Source organism: Macrobrachium nipponense, chromosome 2 (genome assembly GCF_015104395.2).
Source record: "Macrobrachium nipponense isolate FS-2020 chromosome 2, ASM1510439v2, whole genome shotgun sequence".
NCBI lineage: Eukaryota > Metazoa > Arthropoda > Malacostraca > Decapoda > Palaemonidae > Macrobrachium > Macrobrachium nipponense.
The window spans coordinates 62,754,917-62,779,916 of record NC_087201.1 but is presented as its reverse complement, the minus strand read 5'-3'; the positions used below and the strand labels follow the sequence as shown (position 1 = coordinate 62,779,916).

The 25,000-nt window shown below is 38.5% G+C and overlaps 1 protein-coding gene across 13 annotated transcripts in view; it reads right to left on the bottom strand.

Annotated features, from left to right (window-relative positions):
* The window catches only part of LOC135220649 (tight junction protein ZO-1-like), a 702,643-nt gene that overhangs the window by 565,914 nt on the left and 111,729 nt on the right, over positions 1-25,000 (bottom strand). Inside the window, exon 1 of one of the 13 annotated variants that reach the window (XM_064257992.1) lies at positions 6,595-7,240. The exons of the other annotated variants lie outside the window; for them this stretch is intronic. Within the exon in view, the coding sequence (XP_064114062.1) occupies positions 6,595-6,675 (81 nt within the window). The 5' untranslated portion in view covers positions 6,676-7,240. Of the gene's footprint in view, positions 1-6,594; positions 7,241-25,000 lie in introns of those variants that run through there. 13 annotated transcript variants of the gene reach the window in all.

Genomic DNA, 25,000 nt, shown 5'->3' with positions numbered 1-25,000 from the left:
AACAAGTAAAAAATGCGCCAAAGTTCCTTCAGCGTAATCGAGTTTTCTGTACAACATATAAGCCTGCATGAGCCGCGGCCAGGTGGTGACCTGTCTATATAGTTGCCAGACACACGATCATGGCTAATGGAACCTTTAACAAAGTAAATACTACTGAGGCTAGAGGGCTGCAATTTGGTATGTTTGATGACTGGTGGGGGATAATCAACAAACCCTGTAGCCCCAGCAGTTTTTGAGCTCTAAGGGCCAACAAAAAAAGGGCGGACCGACAAAGCCATCTCAATAGTTTTCTTTTACAGAAAACTAAAAGGAACAAAAGTAAAAACAAAAAGGGTGGAAAAAAATTTACGAAAATGTGAAGAAACCTCTGGCAAAGACAAACCATATCTTGCAGAAGATAACCGCGGGAGCGTGTGAGGAAGAGAACGGGAGTTGCAGCTAGCTACAATTCCAATTATCGGAAAGCCTGAAAAGGAACCTTTACTCTTCGGGCAAATTGCTCCGCGGGCTTCCCTTTAATCACCCGCAAACAACCTCATCTGTCTCCACCATCCTGGTACCCGAAAATTTCACTCGACAGAGCTCCGTCCGTCTACCTCCCATGCGAATACCAGCCTCCCTTTTAATCCCAACCAGCAAATTCTTGGCTTCTCCATTAAACAAACACACACGCACGCACAAAGTGGGACAGCAAAGGTTTGAGAGAGAGAGAGAGAGAGAGAGAGAGAGAGAGAGAGAGAGAGAGAGAGAGAGAGAGAGAGAGAGAGAGAATTACGCCAAAGCTGGAAGCAAAGATTGTTTATTTGAAAAAGGCAACAACTTGAGCTGAAAATAATCTCATGATCTGCTACAAAAGTTCACTATACGTAAGTGCATGGACCTAGAAATGGGCAGACGACTTTTAATCTTAAAAGCACAACGATTCGTAATGAACAAAAACATCTTGGAAAAGTACACAGCATTGCAATATATAACTGAAGTTCAACTGCATCAAGGGGTGGCTCTTAATAGTTCCCGTTAGGTGAATTTAATATACCCTAATATGCTCATCCGCTCGTACGAAATGAGTAAAATTCCTACTTGAGCAGTTAACGTTCAAATTAATCACGGAATTACATTAAGATAGTTTAACCAGACCAATAACGGAGGGAGTTTAGAGGAACAACGGTCTCATATAACATTATGAACTGTTATGGCGTTTCTTTTCAGTTACTATCATAGAACAGGATATAGATTTTAGACCAAAGGCCAAGCACTGGGACCTACGAGGTGCTTCAGCTCTGAAAGGGAAACTGATAATAAGAAGGTTTGAAAGGTGTAACAGGAGGAAAATCTCGTAGTTGCACGATGAAACATCTGGTAGGAAGGGTGGAAAGTCAGATAGAAGAAAGAACATGAACGGAGGTGCAATAAAAGGAATGAAAGATGTTGCAGCTAAGGGCCGAAGGGACGCTCCAAAGACCCTTAAGTAAGGCCTACTGTGCACCACTTAAGGATTACCAACATGAGGTCATTCTTTTTTTTTATCTGGGATGCAGTATGAAGCACGTTTACATTAAGTCATGGATTTGGTGTAAGCTGAACTCTCAAAATAGAATTTGACAACTTAACGTTTATCCAGGATTTAATCCCACTATTTTGGACGAGGTATTACGGAAGTGAGTGTTCTGAGTGGATGACGACTGACAAAACAGTTTCAGCCAGAATTGCTTCGTAAGATCTCTATTTATGATCCTTTCCATCCTTGAGCTTAAAATATTATATACTAAGAGCTTATATTAATCCTATAAATTCCTTACCAACTTATACAATACAGTGGATATATATATTTTTACGATTTAAAATTGAAACGGAAAACTGAAGCCATGTTGACAGTAAAAACTACTGCTCGTTTTCATTCAATCGACAGAAAGCCACTCTCCAGTTCTACCTCAAGGCCAGAACACGAGAGCAATTTGATATTGTTCCATCCAGTATTTATGTACAGCATCAAGTTCATAGTATCCAAGTTACGTAAGGCAAATCCCTCTGCAATGTATAGAATTTTGAGAAGCTCGAGTCCTCTTCCTTTGTATAATTTCCCATCACTTGGAAGAGTATACCTGTACCTATAGTATACAAAGTGATCCGTTCATAAAAGGTCACACTTGAGCTGTGTTTCTGTAGAAAAGTATTTACTCTCAAAGCTCCTTATGAGAGACGTCGTTGCCACAAGAGTTCTGCTCTCTTTGCCTCCTCTTCCTTTTCTCTCCTTCCTCCTTCCCTGCTCCTCCTCCTCCTCCTCGTCCTTCTCAAAATGCCATTTCACTTGGAAACCCTGCTTCCCTCCACTCCCGTTGAAGTTGATTGCAAAGCTGGTTTTAGCGTCAGCAGTTTTAAAAAGACATTCAAGATTATCCTTACAGATTTTTTTAACGTTGCCCTTCACTACGGAGGCGAAATGATAAGTTTGTTTCTTGCTTGCTTGTGTCGTGTCGTCTTGTAGCCAGAATGTCATCAAATGAATGAAAGAAAATGTCGCTTCTATTCAAAAAAGTTTTTTCTTACGTATAATTCTATTATTTCAGATCTCAAGTGCTAATAATCATTAAAAACAAGAGAATAAAAAGTTAATTTGAAATACGTCAGCGGTGTTGACATCAGCATTCCTACTAAGAATCTTTCATTACTTTTTTGTGGCTATAGCTCGAGTATATTCTATTTACTGGTCCTTCATTAAAGAAAAAACCTTCCCAAGCAAAATTTCCCCCTTTTTTTTCTTTTTGCAGCATTACTTGTCACACCCAAAACCCAAACCCCACATCACTTTCAAAACCAACGTCTCCCACCAAAAAAAAATTCTGACTGACTTATCCGGATTTGGGTCACCAACACAGCATTAAATATTTCGGTTCGTGGCCCAAATGCAAGCTTCCAGGGGAAGCAAATAAGATTCCTCTTTTCCGACTGGGAAACATACATCTATCACAATTTATAACTAGCTACAATATCGTCCTTACCGATCCTAATCACCAGGAATGTCAAAGAACTGATCCCTGGTACTAAGCCGTGAATTATATTGCCAAGAACTTTGAATGGATGTCCATTCCCAAAGGAGTATCTGAATTTCGAAAGATCTAACCGCCATCTCTTGACTGACAGATCAGCATGATTTGGTGAAATCCAATTGAAAGACAACCGACCCGAAATACGCTCGCTCTCCTGCGCCTCTTCACAAGAAACCCTTCAACGAATACATAGGGCACTGAAATCTTATCTTTAATATAATACCGCTACATGAAGCTTTGACCACCAAGATACGAGAAGATCAATGATATAGTCTTATCTTTTAAACCACAAAATAAATAAATAAACAAATAAATGAACATTTTTTGCAGAGACTTGTCATATCATATCTTACATAACCGAACCACGAGGGAAAAAACGTAAGGCGATGAAAGTACGCCATAAAATACGAAAGTTTTTAATGAGCAAAAAGTAATAGGCTTCTAGGAGAGACTATAACATTCCTCTCCCGTTTCTTATTACCATCACAAAGAGAGGGGAAAAAATCGTAGCTAGTACAGCTAGACTCGAGGAAGGAGAGACAAAAAAGGCGCCATGATCTTAAAGCCTCCCGGAGGACCAATTAAGCCTCTGATGACGTTTAAAGGGTACAGACTCAACCGCCTTGGTCTCCCCTTGACGATGCACCCAGCCTTTTCCTCTACTGCAAACAATTGCCGCCGCCGCCGCTGATGCCGCTCTTATTTCCTGCCACAGCTCCTCCTCCACCTCCTCCCCCTCCTCAAATACTGACCACCCTTGACAAAAAGGGACACCTACTATGTGATACACTCCCTTCAACATCACGTCTTAATATTATTGTTATTATTATTATTTCAGTAGATGAAACCTATCCACATGGAAAAAGCACACAGGAGACATTGACATGTTGGCTTCAACCTACCACCGCAGACCCCACACTGCACCAGTAACTGATCACGATAAATAGCCAGCGATTTTCCATGGCCTTGGGGGAGACATCTGAGTGGCATGCCACGACACTAACCACTGCAACAGCGGACCAGCTTCCTTAAGTACCCCTAGATAAGAGGTCTTGTATCATATTTTGACACGAGACCCATTGGTGATACAAGGATAACAAACCCCAATGATCTTCTTTAATAAAAGTGTCAACTTGCTCCTTATCGTTCCATATTAAAATTCCACATCTAACTAAACACTGGGCCATATTAATGCATCGTTACTTCCAATTGCCACAAGACATAATACAAAAATATTTTACAGGAAAGCCCCATGAGTGGCATGTTACGTCTTCAAGGTACCGGGAATATATATATTACAAGAAGTAATTACTGTAACGCAAAAATATTATTAATAACTTTGACTGGTCAAGATAAATGCATATATGTAAAGTGAATGAATACTGTGATTATAACAATTACATTGAAGCATCATTACAGAACTATAAAAAATATATACATGTGAACGCGTTTGAGTGCGAGAGTCCATGTATTGCAAATTTAAATATTAACATCTTTCTAACTTGATCACTTTCCGTTAGATTTTCCGCCTTACACCTCCTCATTCCACTTTTGGATTTAATAGCACTTGAGTTATAAGTTACAAAAATAACTTACAGTAATAAGGAAAAATAAAAAAAACAACTGAGATCGACGGCAATAACTATTTTCCTCTCCCAAAATAAATCCACCCGAGGCCAAAGTACCGTCACAGCTGAAAAACTTACATACGTCAGATAAAAGTATATCTACAAATAGATATAAATGTCTTACTGTCCTAAACATTCGTCATGCACTAAAATGTATAAAGTACTGACTGACATCACACAGGAAATGGATAAACGTCAACCTGCCAGTATTCTGACACGGGTATAAATTTTTTGTTTCGACTGGCCAGAAACTAGGGTGATGCTGTGCTCCGATCTTCAAGAGAATAAAAAAAAAATATCAAATGCAATCATCTGTCCTTCTGTATTCCGGAAAAATCTTATTCCAGAACATATAATAATAATAATAATAATAATAATAATAATAATAATAATAATAATAATAATAATAATAGCATGAGTACTGAAATGGAGTAATAAATCCACAGTTATGTACACAATACGTACATATTATTTAAAGACAAATCTGTACAGAGAGCTTTCGGGGAAATTGTTAGATTCCCATTTTCAAGAGACTAAAAAGGGGAATCGAACAGATTCCCGAAAGCTCTCCGTTCAGACTTATCTTCAAATATATATACACATACATAACTGTGGATTTGTTTCCATTATAATAATAATAATGTTTGTTTTCGCTTAATGATAAACAATCCCGCGCTGCACGCTGTGACAGCCGGTTTTGCCAATAAAATTTATTTGCATACTTTCATTGCAGTTCAGTAAATGAAAGCATATGATCAAACAGAATTACTGCAGTATATTAATGGGGAAAGCCTTTCCGCAGGTGGTTCAATGGAATAAAAATACGCACAGAAATATAAAATTGTAATTAATTAGCGCTAATTACTTCACATAAATAAAAAAAAACAATCACATCATGTGCATAGTTACATTTACACTATCCTAACGACGACATAGTTCTTGTTGCTACACAGAGTAATGTATTTATATTTTTCATGTTTTAATCGCTTTCAATCTATCCAAAATAATCTACACGCACGAGCGAATATCAATCAATTCTGGCTCTAATCTTCTGCAAGTGACAAACACACGTAAAGGACTATTAATGCAATTAGGGTTGGTTTCCTAACGACTAAATCCCCATCAATACAGTCAAACGAGAATCTTCACACTGGACTCGAGAGTCCTTGCATTAATCGTTTTCATGACGTCGATAATCCAACAATTATTTCTGGCACGCACACACAGCTCCTTAAACTACTGATCTAACGATTTCCTACACAAACAAAATGGCTAATTGTAAAACAGTTACTTTCTAACCACTACAGATAAATAAGGTCTGGATATCATAGATTCAAAAGTCAGACAACCTCATCAATCCTACATTGCCGCCTAGTTAGCATTTGATTTTTTTCTACTTTTTCTTCTTCTTAGGCTTTGCATCTGACAACTGAAAACGAAACATCGGCAACACATATAAAGTACTGTTTCTTCAAGTGGTGAGTGATTCACCCATGGGATACCTAAAGTGGTTAACAAGCGCTTAATATTTCTCCAGTACAGATGAGCTTGAAAATGAGTCCCTTTTCTCTCTACCTACGGTTTCCTACATTCCAAGACAACAAAGTTTTTACAGCTTTAAAATAACATTATATTTTTTTATACTTGGCGGGCCTGGTCTCTAAAATTCTAAAAACCGAAGGTAACTTCAATATTTTTACTTTCTATATTCAGGAGATATGAAACTTTTTTTTTTAACATCTAACGCTGCATTCTACAAATTTCTAGTAGTGGTATTGAGAAGCAATTTCATAACGTCATAAAAATCCATTTATAAAACTTGGACCCAAGGCATAGTCTTATTTACTAAAAACAAGGTATAAACAGAAAACGTAGACGTTCTACCCATCTGACAACACAAGGGGTACATACAAACATACCTTCCTGCGGCGACTGCTGCGTTTAGAACGCTGACTGCTTCTGCTGTGACTCCGGCGAGAACGACGAACCTCGGTGAGCATTTTGATTCAACTGAAGAGGCTCTTCCAAAGAAAGCACACAGAGGAAGTAGGCCGTGTGTACGCTTCTAAGCAGCGCCTGATCTCCGTAGTCCAATTCTTAAATAACTGAAACTACTACTTAGCGGAATCCTGGGAACAGACGCATGCCCACCGGTGCGAATACCACCAAGCTTTTCCCAAGTCAAACAGGTCAAGTGCGTTTTCAGTTCCCAAGCAGACGTCTTCACGAGACCTTCTCGCCACACAAGCGATAACAACCTCGCAGTCACCTTGGTGCAATGACCTCACAATTCCATTCCGCGATAAACACGAATTTCTCACGCGGCTCTAAGAAGCAACTTGATTAACAAGTAGGGCCGTCTTGCGCCTCAGGAGGAGGAAGGTGTGACAGAGATTAGCATAGCTAATGACGATGATCAGAAGTATCTCGAGATCGATACCAAAGTCATCAGGAAGCTCATTCCGTCGTCGCCGAAGGTTCCTCGTCCTTTGTTACGCGATGAAACGGATCATGCTACTCTTATTGACCTCTGACGGAATGTCAAAATGTCTTTTTTTTTTTATTCTATTTTATTTTGTGGGGGAGATCTCGGTAAAATTATTAACTTGAATACTCAATTTCAAGGTTCAGATATACACGGTATCACCTTTCACTGACGTTGAACACAGTGATTCGAAAGAAGATCACTTATACAAAAATTGAGTGATGAAAGATTCATAACGGACACATACACAAACACACATATAAATGTAAATAATATAGATTTACGTTTGAATCTAGATTCATAAATAGATTTATAGTTTGTGTGTGTATGTGTGTAAGTATATATATAAAACTCTCTTTCTCTCAATCCTGTATATCCGGACACCTGTTAAAAAATTCTCCGTAACTCGCACAATATTCAATATTGCTTTACACTTCTAAGTTTCTCTCTCTCTCTCTCTCTCTCTCTCTCTCTCTCTCTCTCTCTCTCTCTCTCTCTCTCTCTCTCTCTCCTCGAAAGCTGACACTATAAATATCTAAACTAAATGACCAGATTCGAGACTCTGAGCACCATACAACACACCCAGGTATCCTTTGGTTGAAGAAAAAACATCAGGCATGACTCATTCGCAACAGTTCCGAAAACTTGGACAAAAACAATGAAACTACATGGTGCCCCACAAAAATAAAAAAATAAATAAAATAAAATAAAATAAAACCGGGAAATTTTTGACTGACTTAAAGTATTTTACCCACTGTTGCCTGGCTCAGAGCCAATACTCCTGACTGAATTGAACCTAACGAATGGGCCTCAAAAAGTCCAGATCTCAACGTCACGGATTTCACCATGTGGGGTTTACAGGAGACATTCAATCCTTCAAAACTCTGTTTGTTGATGGAACCTTGCTTGGAACAATAATACCCAGCTTGAAGTCATCCAAAAGGCAACTGGAAGTTGGCTAGACGTCTACGCTGTTGTGCAGCTGCTCCCGGAAAGCATTTTGAACAACACACCTAACATTTGTGTTTTTGTTTTGTTTTAACAATGTTTTTGTTAACAACAATTATTTTCTGTTTCCAACAATGAAATCAAATGTATCATATTTCCTGGTTTTTTGTGGGACATCCAGTGGCTGCAAGCCTTGAATTCAAGGCCAATCAGTTTACCCAGAGACGGCCGCGCCTCCCACCCCACCCCCCAAAAGAAAAAAAAAATCCTATCCTTGTAAAAATCTGGCTGTCTCCTAAATTCTGATCACAGCCCACCTCGGGTCAAACTGGAACTTTTTGCTTAATAGTGCTGCAGACGAGATTGACAGACAGGACTATTTATTATTTGCAGTAGATGAAACTGTTCACGTTGAACAAGCACATAGGGTTATCAACAGTTCCTCGTTTGACGAGTGAGTTATGTCCTCGCCTGCCGATTCCGTAGTCGCGAGTTCGATTTCCCGCTCTGCCAACGTGGAATCAAAGGAATTCATTTCTGGTGATTAGAAATTTATTTCACGACGTAATGTGGTTCGGATCCCACAATAAGCTGTAGGTCCCGTTGCTAGATAACCAAATAAAAAAATGTCTAATTCTTTGGGCCAGCCCCAGGAGAGCTGTTGATCAGCTCAGTGGTCTGGTAAAACTAAGATATACTTTTCAACCTCCCACCCAAGACCCCACACTGCAGCAGTAACTGATCATGATACAGAGCCAGTGATCTTTCATCGCTCGTGGGAGGGACGCGAACCCGCAACATCTGAGCGGCATTCCACGATATTAATCGCTATAGCAGCGAACCAGAGAGCAAACAAACCCGATTAAAGACAACTAGCATCAATAAAGTGTGATTCGATTACAACTGGACATCAGTCACAATATACAAAACGCATTACAATAAAGTAGTACTCCGTTGGACAGATATTCCAGCTCAACCACACTGGACCTCTTCGAAAACATCAAGCAACCCAGCGGGAAACGCTTGGCTACCCATTCAATTCAGGTCCATCGTCTTTGTTAGAAACTCGGAACACGTTTTACCGGATATTGGTGAAAAAATCCTTAGATTCTGCCTAAATAAATATTGGCATCCTCCCTTTATATGGCAAAACCTTTTTCACGGTCCGCCTATCGGAAATGAAATCTTATTATGTTAATGAGGCTTCCCTCTTTCTTATCAGGAGACACGACTGTCATAATTCTCTCTCTCTCTCTCTCTCTCTCTCTCTCTCTCTCTCTCTCTCTGCGTAAAAATAAAAAGGGATGTGAGAGCCCGGTAACCCTCCTCATGAAAACCAAAGGAGAAATGTCAGATGGAATCATGAACCCTAAATATTATTATTTCAAGTAGAACAACGTTAATACCAGTTTTAATCTCACCCACTGTTCAACGAAATCAACGTCGTAACTTCTATTTATCATCAAATTCAACAACCTCCCCGACCTAATTTGTTTGTGCTGGTAATCCCTTTCTTCCAGTTTGTGTTTGTAAGGAAAGAATTTTTGTGACTAGAGACTCACCTGCCAACAAATAATACACTTACCGATTGGACATTTTTTTTTTTTTTTTTTTTTTTTGGGGGGGGGTAAGCTTTCGTATGGACGTTTCCTATATATTTATTCTTACTTTATCTATTAATGAGAGAGAGAGAGAGAGAGAGAGAGAGAGAGAGAGAGAGAGAGAGAGATGCTCAGCTGATTACCTTTAGCTCATAATCTCATTTTTACTGTATAGTAAATCAAACGCGATTTCCCTGAAAAGTCTCATTTACAAAATGTAAGTGTAAATATGTAAGTGTAAGCTTTCATTACCCCAGGATTCGAGCTCGCCATCGATGAATAAAACGTCAAAGGCTTGAAAAGGCTGAGTGAAAGCCCAAAGCTGTTGAATGCTAAGCATTTGCACGCTCAATTCACGACGATTTTAAAATGACGAGTGAAAGGCCGCCCTCTGAATCTTTCCTGGGCATCCAGGACGTTCGTTACCACATCATGAATCAGTAATCAATTTGAATTCCACTTCCAAACCTTATACTTCGATGATAAGCTATCGAGTTTCTGATGCTACTTTTGTACTGATATATTTTTGTATCCCCAGCATCGCCTTTGGAAAAATACAAACAAGGGGGTTCTATAATTACCATTGACCAACACAGGAACGGCAATATAATTAAGAAATCAGAATCACGGCGAAATGAGTATAGGCCATTATCAGCAATAACACAACAGTCAAGAAAAATCGGTTCTTTTAATACGAGCCAAGTATATCTAGGGAGCCAAACATGGAACAATTCAAATAATTTTGGTGATAGAAATGTGTGCGTGGTTGAAGTTCGACGATGTCGAAAATGCTCATAAACCTAACAACACAATTCAAACACAAAACGGTGGTTCTCTGTAAATCTTTAGGATAAGGCTGTTAACTCTAAGCCTTTTTCTTGTTCCTAACGGACGCTGGTATTCATCTCAAACAGGGTGGACGTGGAGAGAGAGAGAGAGAGAGAGAGAGAGAGAGAGAGAGAGAGAGAGAGAGAGAGAAATTACACCTTCAAATTCAATCTGCGTAAAAACAAAAACAAAAATATTCCAATGAATTTGCTGGGAAATAGAAAACAACTGCTTTCTATCTGAATTGCAGGATTAGGAATGGAATAGAATATAGAGTTTTGGCCAAAGGCTGAGCACTGGGACCTATGAAGTCATTCAGTTCTGGAAATGAAATTGACAGGAGGTAGGTTTGAAAGGTGTAACAGGAGGAAAACGTCGCCGTCGCACTATGAATTAATTGTTAGGAGAGAGTGGATAGCAAGATGGAAGAAGATAATACGAATGGAGGTACAGTGAAAGGCATGAGAAGGGTAGTAGCTAGGGGCCGAAGGGACGCTAGAAAGAACCTTTAGAAATGCCTACAGTGCACCCTGTAAGGTGCATTAATTACACTATCCCTCTACAGGGGAAATGTGGTATTAGTGCATTTTTTATATTGTCGATCTCCAACCACACATCCATTTCTGTCACCAGAATGATTTGAATTGCTCCATGTTAGCACCAAAGACCAGGTGTGTCTCGCAAGTAGATTTTTCTTAGCCAATGTGTAATTGTCGATGATGTCCACCCGTTTCGCCGTGATTCTGATTTTGTATTGTGGGTACTTCTGATGGAATCTGTAGATGGCAATACAGCTAAAACCCCCTCAACATTCAAATTACGAGAATAAAAACAAACGTTTAGTCTTCCGTATTTCATTACATTTTCTCACCCAACATATGGCGATGCAGTCACCAAGCAAGCGATACATAATCAGGTAGTCTTTTGGAGTCTATAATAAGCGGTTCAATATTATTTAAAAAATAATAATAGCAAATAAAAACTAATTCGGTTCCACTACACCAAGTAATAGAGTTAAAAAATATATTTATTCCTCTAGACTCCTTACTTTTTCTCATTATTTACCACTGCTCTTCAAACTACCAATAATTCTAAAGAGCGACGTCCCTCACACCTTTCACACGATTGACCAACAACTTGCATTTTTGACCTCACTAAGTTTTCAAACCTTACATCAAGCTATAGCTTTAAAACCCTTTCCTTAAATTCACTTCCAGCATTTCAAGCAACCAGTTTACTATATACCTACTGATGATTGCTCAACCACTGCTCACTTTCCCTCATGGTGTTCCTTAAGGCTCTCCTCTCTCATATACTTCTCCCCCTTCCTCAGTTCAAGTTTTCACTCACAACACCAACAAAATCAAAACCCAGAGCATTTCCTACTTTCACCTCCCAAGCAAGCTATGGTTCACACTCGAATCTAGAATCGCTCATTCCTTTCCTGTCAACTCTGACCTTGAAGGAACATCGAAAAGAAAATACTGTAATTTAGCCCAGTTCAATGCTCCCAAACAGATTCTTTCCACATGCTCGTCTATTCTCCTGCATAACTCTTCTTTTGCTTGATGGTAACGAAATTCTTTTTTTTTTAATACCTGAACATGTTGGTGGTTTAAAATACTTGAAATGTATTGGAAAGGTAAATTAGAATTGCTGTTTTTACTTTGGGTTGTTTCTTCGTTATCTTAGATGATAAAGTTTATCATTTATCAAATTCTAACCTGCCAGGGTAAGGAATAACATTTTCGTATCAGAGGGACCTTTTCTCTGCCGCACTGCTTTTTCGCTTCCTCCCATCTGATGGGAGGATTTGTGCAAAACTTGAGTTGGCCTGACAGAGAAGGTCCTCCTTCTCTCTCCCCTCTCCCCTCTCCGTCCCCTCCATCCCACACCCACCCAACTTTGGCCATGCAACACCTGCCGAGTCACCTCCATCCATAATTACTTCGAGGAGATCAGCAACCTGGCATTACTGGTTTCAGTAAGGTTACTTCTCTTTGCCCATTTCCTACTTCTCTTTCCCACTTTTCAAAAGAAAGCATTATTTTTTCCTTGGGGATATATGCCCTTTCATTCTCTTTTCCTATGCTTGGTGGGTAATCCGGACCACGCTCTTCAGCAGGAAATACAATCATTAAAAGATTAAATAAATAGAGTACGTAAAAATAAAATATCTGTAACATCAAAACAGATGTCTTCTGCTAATTTCCAGAAATAGTATGGATACATGATTGACTCGATCTTCAACACTTACATATTCGGGTATGACTTATCTCAAGCTCATTGATCTTTATTCGTCAAAGGAAATATAATCAGGTAACTCGAAGTCAAACCTAAACGTGAGGAAAAAAAAAATCCACGAAGACACTTCCGAGGAAGAAGAAGAAGAAAAAAAGTAGCTACGCGCGCGTGCTGGCCATAACATTCACTTAAAACCCAAGTATTAAAAAAATGAGAGAGACGAAGAGAGAGAGAGAGAGAGAGAGAGAGAGACCACTACCACAAAACCACGATAACAATAATAATCACCTGGTGCTGGAAACGGAGCACGCGCGAGCTATTCCTTGAACTCCCCTCCCTAGCCTCCCCAAGGGTTAACCCCTCTCCCCTTTCTTTCCCCCTCCCACCACATCCCTCCCACCACATACTGGAAACAACCCGGTGCTTCTTCCCCCACCCCTGGGGAGGAAAAGAGCAAAATTATAGTAACGGTACTCGTTACATCTTCCTAAGCTTCCGGTAAAGTTCGAAAATTTCGACGGAGCCTCATTATTTCTGCTACGAGCGCTATCGGAACGAAGCGGCTAGAAAGGCTCTTGGACGCCCTCCTTGCTATCAGAGAGGAATTAGTAAAGACATTCGTGCTACAAAAACGCACACCCGAATATAGTCGTTTTGGAATCTAACCACAGACGAATGGAGAAACTACGACTCTCTCTTTTCTTCTGCCGTCGTCACTCATTCCTACGTGCAATATTTCCATCTCTTCCACGTTCCCAATAGAACGCAACTTGCACTGAAATTAAACTTGGCCGATCTACTCCTCATTGGTAACGCACAATTGACCAATAATTCTTCACTAAAAATCCGACTTAACGTGACCTAACAACCGGAATTAATGGCGCTGGGGCAGAGTCGAACATTACTGCTGCTTTAACAATGCATAAAAAATGGAACGGAGCCCAACCTAAAGGACGCCATAAAAAGACAACCGTTTTTCTTACAGACTCAGGCTAAATATTCCCGATTACACCGAGTTTACTGGTTCTGTTCAGATCTGCTCTTTTTTTATGTTTTCAAGGGTTTATAAATGACTACGAATATTAGTGTACGCAGTTCTGATGCCGTACCTTTGGAAACTAATTAGATGAAATATTAAATGCTTACGAAAGGATCTGACACGAAAAATTACTTAAGTCAGATGTAATAAATTAAATTTTGCATAGAGTACACTCAAAAATTAAAAGGCCCTGCTCAAACTAGTAGCATTTCTCCTATCTATGAAAGGGGATGGCAAAAAGTTTCGATTTTGTTTCCTTATAATAAAAGAAGCCTTACTATAAACTTATTGAATGAGATCTTCCATAAAATCATGGTAGAACCAGGAGTATTTTGCAGGATTGAGATACCAGTTAGTTGCGGGATTTACCAGTGTAAAGTTTCCTGGCTGTGACGTCCTCTGTTCCCCAAAACCAGAAAACTTTGCAGCTGTACTGGTCAATCCAGCAACTAACCAGTATCTCAATTCTACAGAATACTCAGGACTACACTTTCATGGTCTAACTACTCTGTAAGATCCTGTTAAACATCCTCATACGTAAATACACGGAAACAAAATCGAAGCCGTTTTAAGTTTCTTCCTAATGAAAGAACGATAAAGACGATGAAGAAAGAGACGCGCAAGATGCTGAAAGCTTTCACAGCAATCTACGTAGGTAACATATCTACTTCGGCCGATGCCTGTAACGGATCTTGACAAAATGGGGAGCTCGCCTTCACGCATCAATTTTCCTCTCTATCCAGCCGTCACCAAAAGAAATATAAAAAATAAATAAAAGAACAAAACACCAAGATAGTACGTCATTACCGAGATGACGACGACTCGCAACAGTTCACCATCACACTGGCAGTCAACCCCAGTCCGCGCGAAAGCACTGAGAGGCCAAATTGAGCGGGAAAAGAGCTTCCAGCTGTGAAAGCATTTATCACTCAACAATCCCTACCTACTTCTTTAGAATAATGTCTTTTCGTTTGAACATTTTGGAGAGGTTTTAGTTCCACATAAAAAGCCTATTCGCATTCAGGTTTGCATGGAAAATTAAAATGACCCGTCGAAGATCATACTATTTCCATACCCTTCCCCCCTGAAGATGGCTTCTATTTGAGACCATTCAGCACTGGGGTCCATTCTGTACTGCTTACTTACTAACCATTAAAGCAGATTCTGGTGTAAATACCACATGAAGGAATGGCCCGACGTGAAGTGTCAAAAGACAAAATGGTCCAATTCACGCCCAGATATCACTCTCTCTCTCTCTCTCTCTCTTTCTGTCTATACGTGTCACCTTATTGCAGACGCCGAGGTCATATGAGGTCTCATTTAATTCTTGACAAATATATTACATACCGTAATGTCATCGCTTTGATTCTTCAAAGAGGAGTTGTAAATTTAGCCATATACAATTCCCCAGAGCAGGTTCAGTTACACCAACACGACTCATTTTATCATGCGAGAACAAAATGAGCGAATAAATACTTCCGTCATGAAGGTTATGTGCATCGTTCAGTTTACGCAAAGCTTTGTGTGGATTTGTAGGAAACTTTTACCAAAAGTGAGCCTCATGAATGACGACGAGAGATGCTGGGAGATATTGAAATGTAATTTTTGAGGAGAACGTAACATTTTGGGGTAGAGATGCTCAACCTAGTTTCAAATAGCCAAGCTTCAAACCCAAACATCTGGCCCAATTATCGTAGATTATGGTGACAACCAACATTTCATAAGAGCTTCATGACTGACAACAGATGATTATATCTTGGGAGTTATAAAAATATAAATTTTACGATTACAGGACCTTCTTAGAAGCTTCCCGTCTCAAAACGCTCTTGTTTTACAGATGGATTCATGACAACAGCTACGTAGAGATCTCTGACGTACAGCAAATCTAACCACAAGATAGTCATATATCCCAAGCGTCACGACGTGGTTTGAAGTAGCTTCATAATCTTGGGGAATTAAAAATATTAAAAACCTCCATGAAAGGAAGAATAAGAAAGCTAACAATAACGTTTAGCTACCAGAGGTCGATAAATTCTGTCCGTCTGTCTGAGCAAAGAACTCATCAACGAACATAACAATATAGAATATCTTGGGGCTTAATCTGTTATGCATACAGGTAAACGCTCCAAATCTTACTCAAATTCGCTATATATATATATATATATATATATATATATATATATATATATATATATATATATATATATATATATATATATATATATATATAGATATATATATATATATATATATATATATGTTTGTTATTGTTTTTTTTTCTCTCTCTCTCGTTGTAACTATACAAGTACAGTAGTATGTTTTTAACTTCCTTCTGTAAGGTTGTCACCAGCCATTTGCTTGTTCTTTAAGTAAATGTTTTATCAATTACATTCTGAATGTTTTAATTTGATTAAATGTAATTCGGATATTATTAGTTTATTGATTGCCATGTTCGCTTGTTTGCAGCCTAGAAAATGCAACTATGTGGAGTTGTGAAACGTCGGCATATATTTTAATAAAATGCATATGGATAGTGCCTTTCCCTGAACCGCCTTGGATTATATATATATATATATATATATATATATATATATATATATATATATATATATATATATATATATATATATATATATATTTGAGAGAGAGAGAATCGATGTAGAAAAAAAAAGAGAAAGGGTGGGTCTTTTCTCCCCCCAACAACCAGCCAGTCTCTACAGACTTACCTGGATCGCCAAGGCCCAAAATTTCCCTCCCCCTAATATTGTCAAATGATGGCAATCGCCTTCCTTCCTCCTAGGCCTGGGTCAGACCAAGGTATATAGAATAAGCTCCCTTATTCTATATACCTTGGGTGAGACCATGTCCATCAGACTTCCTATGACCACTTACGCACCACCACTGCATAAGCTTTGGGTTTAGGACGTCTGCCTCCGCTGAGGTTTCCATGGAGCTTTTCTTATTTCATTTTGGCATAACAAACAATGGACTCAAAAAGTGACGCAGTATCTTCAGTCTCCCTTCATGAAGAAATGGAATTATAAAAAGAAATACAAATTCTTTCTTCTGTAACTTCACACTTTATTTCGGGCAAAAATATAAAAACTAATTTATTATTAATATGACAAAAATATATACGTACATATTTTCCATCGTGACTGAGATAAGTTTAATTTATCTTTCACGCTTTTAGCTTTCTGAAATCAACGACTGTTCCGACCAAATAAGAAAAAGAAATGTTCTTCCAGTAAAATATCCAAAGCAATTTGTCTCCCACATAGAAAGTGTCAGCTTTTAAAGTGCAATCATACGAAAATAACAACTATAACATTTCCAGGAAACGGAACGAATTCGGGATTTCAAGACACGGAGACAGAGAAAGCTTTTGAAATTTATTGTCAATGATTGCTGACTTTCGTCCTTTCTGTTCTGATTCCATCTCACAGAATGTTTGGCTCTTCGTGATGATATGTTTTCCTATAACCAATGGGTCTTTCATCAAGAATACTGATTAACTGGTAATTCGGATGGCATCGGTTCAATGGAGATGACGCGAGTTGCAATTACTGTGTTGTATCGGATCAAGTTCAAAGACGCACATATCTCACTGAGTGGACGATCAAACGGCGCTCGTAAGCAGCTGTCAACTTCACAAGACAGTTAATCGCGTCTATAGCTGGGTGGATCTAACACTTAGTTTTCTTTGATCAACACGTGTGTACCGCGACACCCTTTCTTGACTTTCCTTTATTTCTAAGAATCTGTTCAATGATAACAATAATGACATACAGCTGATAACTAAAGAAATTTGCGAAATTTCATCTATCTCGGTGAAGAGCTCGATGATGATGGGCAATTTCCTCTGAGAGTCGACTGGAAAATTTGCTTCCCTCCAAAGGACAAACACTACTATTTGATACTCAACGGTACATCATTTGTTTAAAGCCTCATGCTAAAAACAGCTTCACAAAAGTGTATATATATATATATGACTGGTAAAGGTGTTCTGTAACAACAGAATTCCATCTAATAAAAGGAGCCCATAAAAACACCAAAATGTAGAGAGAAAAGTACTATATTTCAGAGACTGCTGTCTCTCTCTTCAGGTATATGAATGAGAAAAGTTTACAGAAAAGGTGGTATTTATACCAAGAGATTCGTCCACAAGTAAGCCAATTTAGGTCACCCCCGCTGATAATCTTCCTTTAATCTTCTTAAGCGTTGGTTGAATGAACACTGCGTCGACGATGTCTGATGTCCAATTCCCTTTTGAGATGTTCATTACCTGCTTCTCTTTTATTAAGGCCGATTCCATCATTTGACTCTTGTACCGGCAGTTGCTGCTATAAATTACACGTGACATATTCCAGTTTATTCTATGGTTATGTTCATTTATATGATTGAAAATAGCCGAGTTCTGTTGTCCATACCTAACTGACCGTTTGTGTTGTATTAATCTCTGGGGAAGTGATTTACCTGTAAATCCGATGTAAGATTGGTCACAGTCCTGGCATGGGATCTCATATACCCCCGAGTCTTTGGGCGATGTCTTTTGTTGGACGTTAATCAGGGATTTGGCTAAGGTATTTGGGTAGGTAAATGCAAAAGGGTTGGATTTCCCAAGGGTGTGAGTAACCTCTTAATCGTCTCCAGGTGGGGAATTTTTATTTTATTGTTGGGTGTGTCTCTGGTCTTGTCTTTAGGGGGTCGGTAGAAAATTACGTTTGCTTTTTGAATTGCTTTCTCAATTATATGGTCAGGATACTTTAAAGATGAGAGTTGCTTGCGAATTAGTTCAAATTCTTTTTCCAGGAAATCTGGGGAACAAATTCGTAAGGCTCTTAAGAATAGGTTGCTAGCTAGACTTATCTTGATAGTATTGTCATGATAGCTAAAGTAGTGAATATATGAAAGTGAGAACGTTGGTTTTCTGTATATGGTAAATTTGTATTCTGTCGTGTCTCTGATTATTAAAACATCAAGAAAAGGAATTTTGTTGTCTGTTTCCCATTCAACTTTAAATTTGATGCTGGGCACTAATGCGTTTAATTTTGAGAGGAATTCATTAAAATTACCCCACTTATTATCCCAAAATGTTAGTATGTCATCCACGTATCTCATCCACAGCATGTTTTTGGGTTTTATTGCATTTATTACTGTAGTTTCAAAGTATTCCATGTACAGATTGGCTAAAATAGGACTTAAAGGACTACCCATACTACACCCGAATTTTTGCTTGTAGAATGATTCCCCGAATGAAAATACGTTATTAGATGCACATAATTCAACTAACTTTATTATTTTGTCAAGTGCCAAAGGGAAATGATCTGAATAGGGGGATAATTTTTCCCTTAAAAACTGAAGAACGTCCTGTACTGGTACTTTTGTGAATAGGGAGTCTACGTCAAGGCTTAAAAGTTTTATGTTGTGAAGTGGTATATGTGCTTCTCTGAATTTGTGACAAAAGTCTTCCGAATGTTTGATGTGACTGGGAGAAAAAGTGCCTAAAAAAGGAGAAAGGAGGCCAGCTAACCATTTAGAAATTTTGTAATTGAAAGCTCCGGCGCATGAAACGATGGGTCTGAATGGAAGATTGTCTTTGTGAGTTTTGGGAAGACCAGAGACACACCCAACAATAAAATAAAAATTCCCCACCTGGAGACGATTAAGAGAGTTACTCACACCCTTGGGAAATCCAACCCTTTTGCATTTACCTACCCAAATACCTTAGCCAAATCCCTGATTAACGTCCAACAAAGACATCGCCCAAAGACTCGGGGTATATGAGATCCCATGCCAGGACTGTGACCAATCTTACATCGGATTTACAGGTAAATCACTTCCCCAGAGATTAATACAACACAAACGGTCAGTTAGGTATGGACAACAGAACTCGGCTATTTTCAATCATATAAATGAACATAACCATAGAATAAACTGGAATATGTCACGTGTAATTTATAGCAGCAACTGCCGGTACAAGAGTCAAATGATGGAATCGGCCTTAATAAAAGAGAAGCAGGTAATGAACATCTCAAAAGGGAATTGGACATCAGACATCGTCGACGCAGTGTTCATTCAACCAACGCTTAAGAAGATTAAAGGAAGATTATCAGCGGGGTGACCTAAATTGGCTTACTTGTGGACGAATCTCTTGGTATAAATACCACCTTTTCTGTAAACTTTTCTCATTCATATACCTGAAGAGAGAGACAGCAGTCTCTGAAATATAGTACTTTTCTCTCTACATTTTGGTGTTTTTATGGGCTCCTTTTATTAGATATAGTATATATATATATATATATATATATATATATATAGTATATATATATATATATATATATATTATATATATAAGACCGGAATAAAAAAAAGCAGGCGGGCGGTCAGGCAGGCAGGCAGGCAATCGCCCCCAATAAAAGCCTTTCCCTAATGAGACACATTAGCGACGGGGAACCTGACGGGACCGATTGAAATGCCAGCAGTTACCATAACTGCCAATCAAACGTTAACCGAGTGATTCCGGAACCGGACACGAAACTAATCACGACCATATCGATATTTCAAAGCCTACGATTAAAGGTGTTTTGCATGCCGACGGATTTATTATCTTGTATCAATTACTGAAAAGATGTTATCATTATACCCCACCTCTGGATATAAAATACTCACCACAGATATTGGAAGGAAACTGCATAAATAAATTTTGGGGGAAACTTTCGTTCTATTTCACCTGAGACGTTTTACTACTATTCGTATTTTAGCAGCAGAGCCACCAAGTCGTCACAAACAACTGTAGTTGCTAGGACAAGAAACATGAGAGTACTCGTCTATTTAAAGCCCGATCCACAACAATCACTGTACAAGCATGGCACTGCTATACCTTGTAGGAAAATATTCCTTGTGCCTATTCGAATATTATCTACCGTTCATTACAGCTATCAAAATGGGTAGATATCCTTACGAAGATTTTCCCAGACGTAGACATCGAGGTCAATGACTCGAGACTCTTTCCGTATGAGGAGCTACAATACGTCCCGTAACATGTGAGAGAGAGAGAGAGAGAGAGAGAGAGAGAGAGAGAGAGAGAGAGAGAGAGAGAGAGAGCTTAAAAATAGCGAGGCGAAAGAATGACTCAACCACTTTTCACCAGTTCCGTAAAACACGACCAAAACATACGCGAGAAAGAAAGAGAGAAATGAGAGCGTAATGCACAAAAAGTGCCATCCGAATTACTACCACCAAAATAAGTTGTAATAACAATACAAGAAAAGGTTGACTACTTCTTCGACGCCCGCATAATGGACAGCGGTCGAACTCAATCTGTTGCGATCCTAATTCAATAAATTGAGGAGCACGCTATATTTCACATGAAACTGAGTGAGTCAGTGTTCAATGAGCACTGAGCATGTTTTGAATTTAGCGAGGACCACTTAGCACTGGCTCCAGAATGGAGTTGGCAAACCTGTACTGCTTTTAGTTTTCCGTAAAATAACACTCTTGAGATGGCTACTTGTGTCTCCGTCCGCACTTTTCCTGTCCGCCCTCTAATCTTAAATGCTACTGAGGCTAGAGGGCTGCAAATTATTATGTTGATAATCCACCCTCCAATCATCAAACATACCAAACTGCAGCCCTCTAGCCTCAGTCATTTTTTTCATTGTATTTAAGGTTATAGTTAGCCATGATCTTGCGCCTGACAACGATATGGGACAAGGCCCCACCAGGCCGTGTCTGAACGTTTCCTGGGCAGAGGCTCATACAGCATTATACGCCGTACAGAAAACCCGATTGTGCCGAAGAAACTTTGGCGCATTTTTTATGTTTATTACTGAAGTAAGCGCAGTAAATAATGCAGTGGTAAGATTCATCCAAATAGGCCCGTGTCTTTTAACTCTTCTGGTGCCATTTATGAGAAGGGATGCTAGAAATGGGTGAAGACTTGTGGAAGATAAAGCACAGGAATGAAATGAAAGGCGGAATGTCTCAAAAGGCATTTTGCGTTACGTGGGTGATGATGATCTTTTATTGTTAATCTTATTCATAATGGGCACTTCTTATCGCAAAACAGAATTGCAGAGCCCTCAACCAAGTCTGGAGATGAATCATGAGTAAATTCTAAAGGGTAGAGCGAGATATCAAAAACATAAACAGGGGCATAGCACTTTATGGTGTCATTACAAGTTACTCAAACTTTCGAGACCTTAGTCGTCTTGCTTTTTATGAGGAAAGCTCCTCACTTTTAAACTTTGGTAGGTACATGTTTGCCAACACCTGTTCACTTTTCTTGGGAAGCTTCTCTAGGGTGCTAAATTTCAACCGAACTCCAATTTTCTTTTCAAATTTAAACCTTCTTTTCATATCCCCTTCTCCAATTAATATGTTGTTGAAACTAACGAAATAGCTAACGCAAAGAAGCAGAGAAGACGTAAACAAACGCAGCTCTGAGCGGACGACAGTTCATTCATGACATGGTACCGTGTCAGTCCGGGAGATGAGAAATGTTCCAGTTTCTCACTCAAAAAGTGAGAGAGTTGCGCGTTTTACAGGATCGTTCCCATGAGCGGCAGGACTTAACGTCAGGGTATCCACTGCACTTCAGCGGCTTTGAGGAATTTGAACTGAATGGAATTTAGATTTTAGTCCCAAGGCCAAGCAGTGATACCTATGAGGTCATTCAGCGCTGAAACGGTAATTAACAATAAAAAGGTTTGCAAGGTGTTAGGAGAGGGTGGAAAGTAAGATGGAAAAGTTAAGAATATGAAAGGAGGTACAGTAAAAGAAAGGAAATGGTTTACAGCTAAGTGCCTAAGAAAGGGACGCTGCAACGACCCTTTAGTAATGCGTACAGTAGTAACGACACTAGCCCCATACGGGGTTGAGGCGTCTGTTCTTTCTCGAGCTGGGAGGCGTGACATTGATGGGATCGCAGCGCACATTCTGCTGGGAAAGTCTTGCTGATGCTGCTGGGTGCAGGCAGTGATGCCAACAACCCCTCTTACCCTACGCCCCCTAAAGGAGACGAGAAATTACCCTACATAACTGAAAATGAACCAACATCTTTAGATTATGTTTATATTTAATATCATGAATACTAATAAGCATTTTGATCTAAACCTACCTTGTTACAATTACCCTACACTTGAAAATATTGCCCCGCTGTTCAAGATTTTGCACAAGTTATCCTACGCGTAGGGCAATTACCCTACAGTTGGCAACACTGGGTGCAAGTGCTGTTTCACACAAACTGAATAGCAACAACACTGCTGTTCCTTTTCACAGGAGAGGAAACGAGACCCCCCCCCCCCACCCCCCCCCCCCCCCCCCCCCCCAAATGACAATGTCACATAAGTCAACTTGAAAAACTTCTGCCAAATGTGTAGCATGTAGTAACATATAGTTAGTTGATGAAATATACCTTTTGAACTATATACTGAGTAAAACGTTGGAGAATATTCTTACTCAAAATAAATAACAGTAAACTAATTCCCTTAGCAAGATACAAGTACTCAGATACCTTTATTTTTTTTTTTTTAGTTATTTATTACAAAGTTCAATGACTGAGTGAGGGAGAAGTGCTGATTAGTAAGAGAAACTTGTATATTTTAAACAAGAGTTGTAAATTTATATGCATTTTTTATCAAGCAGTACTTTATTACTTCACAATGCCTCAGAACAATGATATATATAATATATATAATACATATATGTGTGTGTGTGTGTATAACTGAATCACGAAAGTTTGAAACGTGATAAATCCATAAATAAAGGTATAAGCAACGAAGAAATGGGCACGCCGCTAAGAACCTTAAAATTTAATTCCTACAGTATGGAATTGACTGCAAAAGTGGGGAAATATCCTACAACAAGGGTTCATGCTCGATTCAGCAGTTTGGGGATCAATGCGTCGTAGAGGCCATATGCAGACGACGACACCAATAATAATAAAAATAATAATAGTAAAGTTTGTTCAAATAAAAATTTAAATTCGTTTTCTTGCCTATTTCAATTAGTTCCAGCTATCATTTGTGTTTATATTTATTATATATATATTAATTATATAGATATATATATATATATATATGTATATAAAAAAATATTTATATATATATATATATATATAATAAAATGACAAACTGAAATACAACATCAACACCAAACTTCACTTCCGTTTATTTCCCAGAGAAGGAATATTTGGCACTAAGTGATCACATTCCCCAAATTCTCTCAACCGCACACAGATCGCTGAAAGATATATATATATATATATATATATATATATATATATATATATATATATATAATATATATATATATATACGATCACCGAGTAGAACGAACAATTCTAATAGATTCTTCTACAGCGAAAAATTCGAGCGTCGCTTGACTCGTCGTGACTACCTGAGCGCACAAGATCACTTCCAGCCATAAACCGACAGAGATATTTCTTGTACTCTACTTCCGGGGATATTCTGTGTACCGAACGAGAACAAACACTCCTACTACAAGGAGCAGATTTATAAAACGTGTCACATTCAATAATCAGAAAAGCAAAGTATGGAATGCATACACACATATGTGTATATATATAACACACACACATATATATATATATAAATATATATATATATATATATATATATATATATATATATATATAGTATAAGTAATGCCGAGATCTTTCGGTCTTAACGGCAGTTCTCGTGTTTTCATGTCCTCCGTGGCATTACCTTTATTTTATACATTGCATCACGTCTTATATATTTCGTGATCAAGTTATTCTATATATATATATATATATATATATATATATATATATATATATATATATGTGTGTGTGTGTGTGTGTGTGTGTGTGTGTGTGTGTGTGTAAATATTATATCATATAAACCTATAATCCCCGTTAAACTGAAAATAAATAAACACATTCTCATTTTTTCTAAGTATATGTCATCATAATCATATTATGATAGTGCTTTTTATCAACTATAATACACCCATACACACTTCACATTTCACCACCCGTGCTTACACTTGATTTACAGATATCACAATCGGAGACTACTCTAAACATTTATATTTGAGGCATATTCACTTCACAACTTTTAAAGGTCAAATTCACTTGTTTTTAGGTTTTGACTGACTCGAGCCATTAGCATCTTACTTTTTTGAAAAATCGA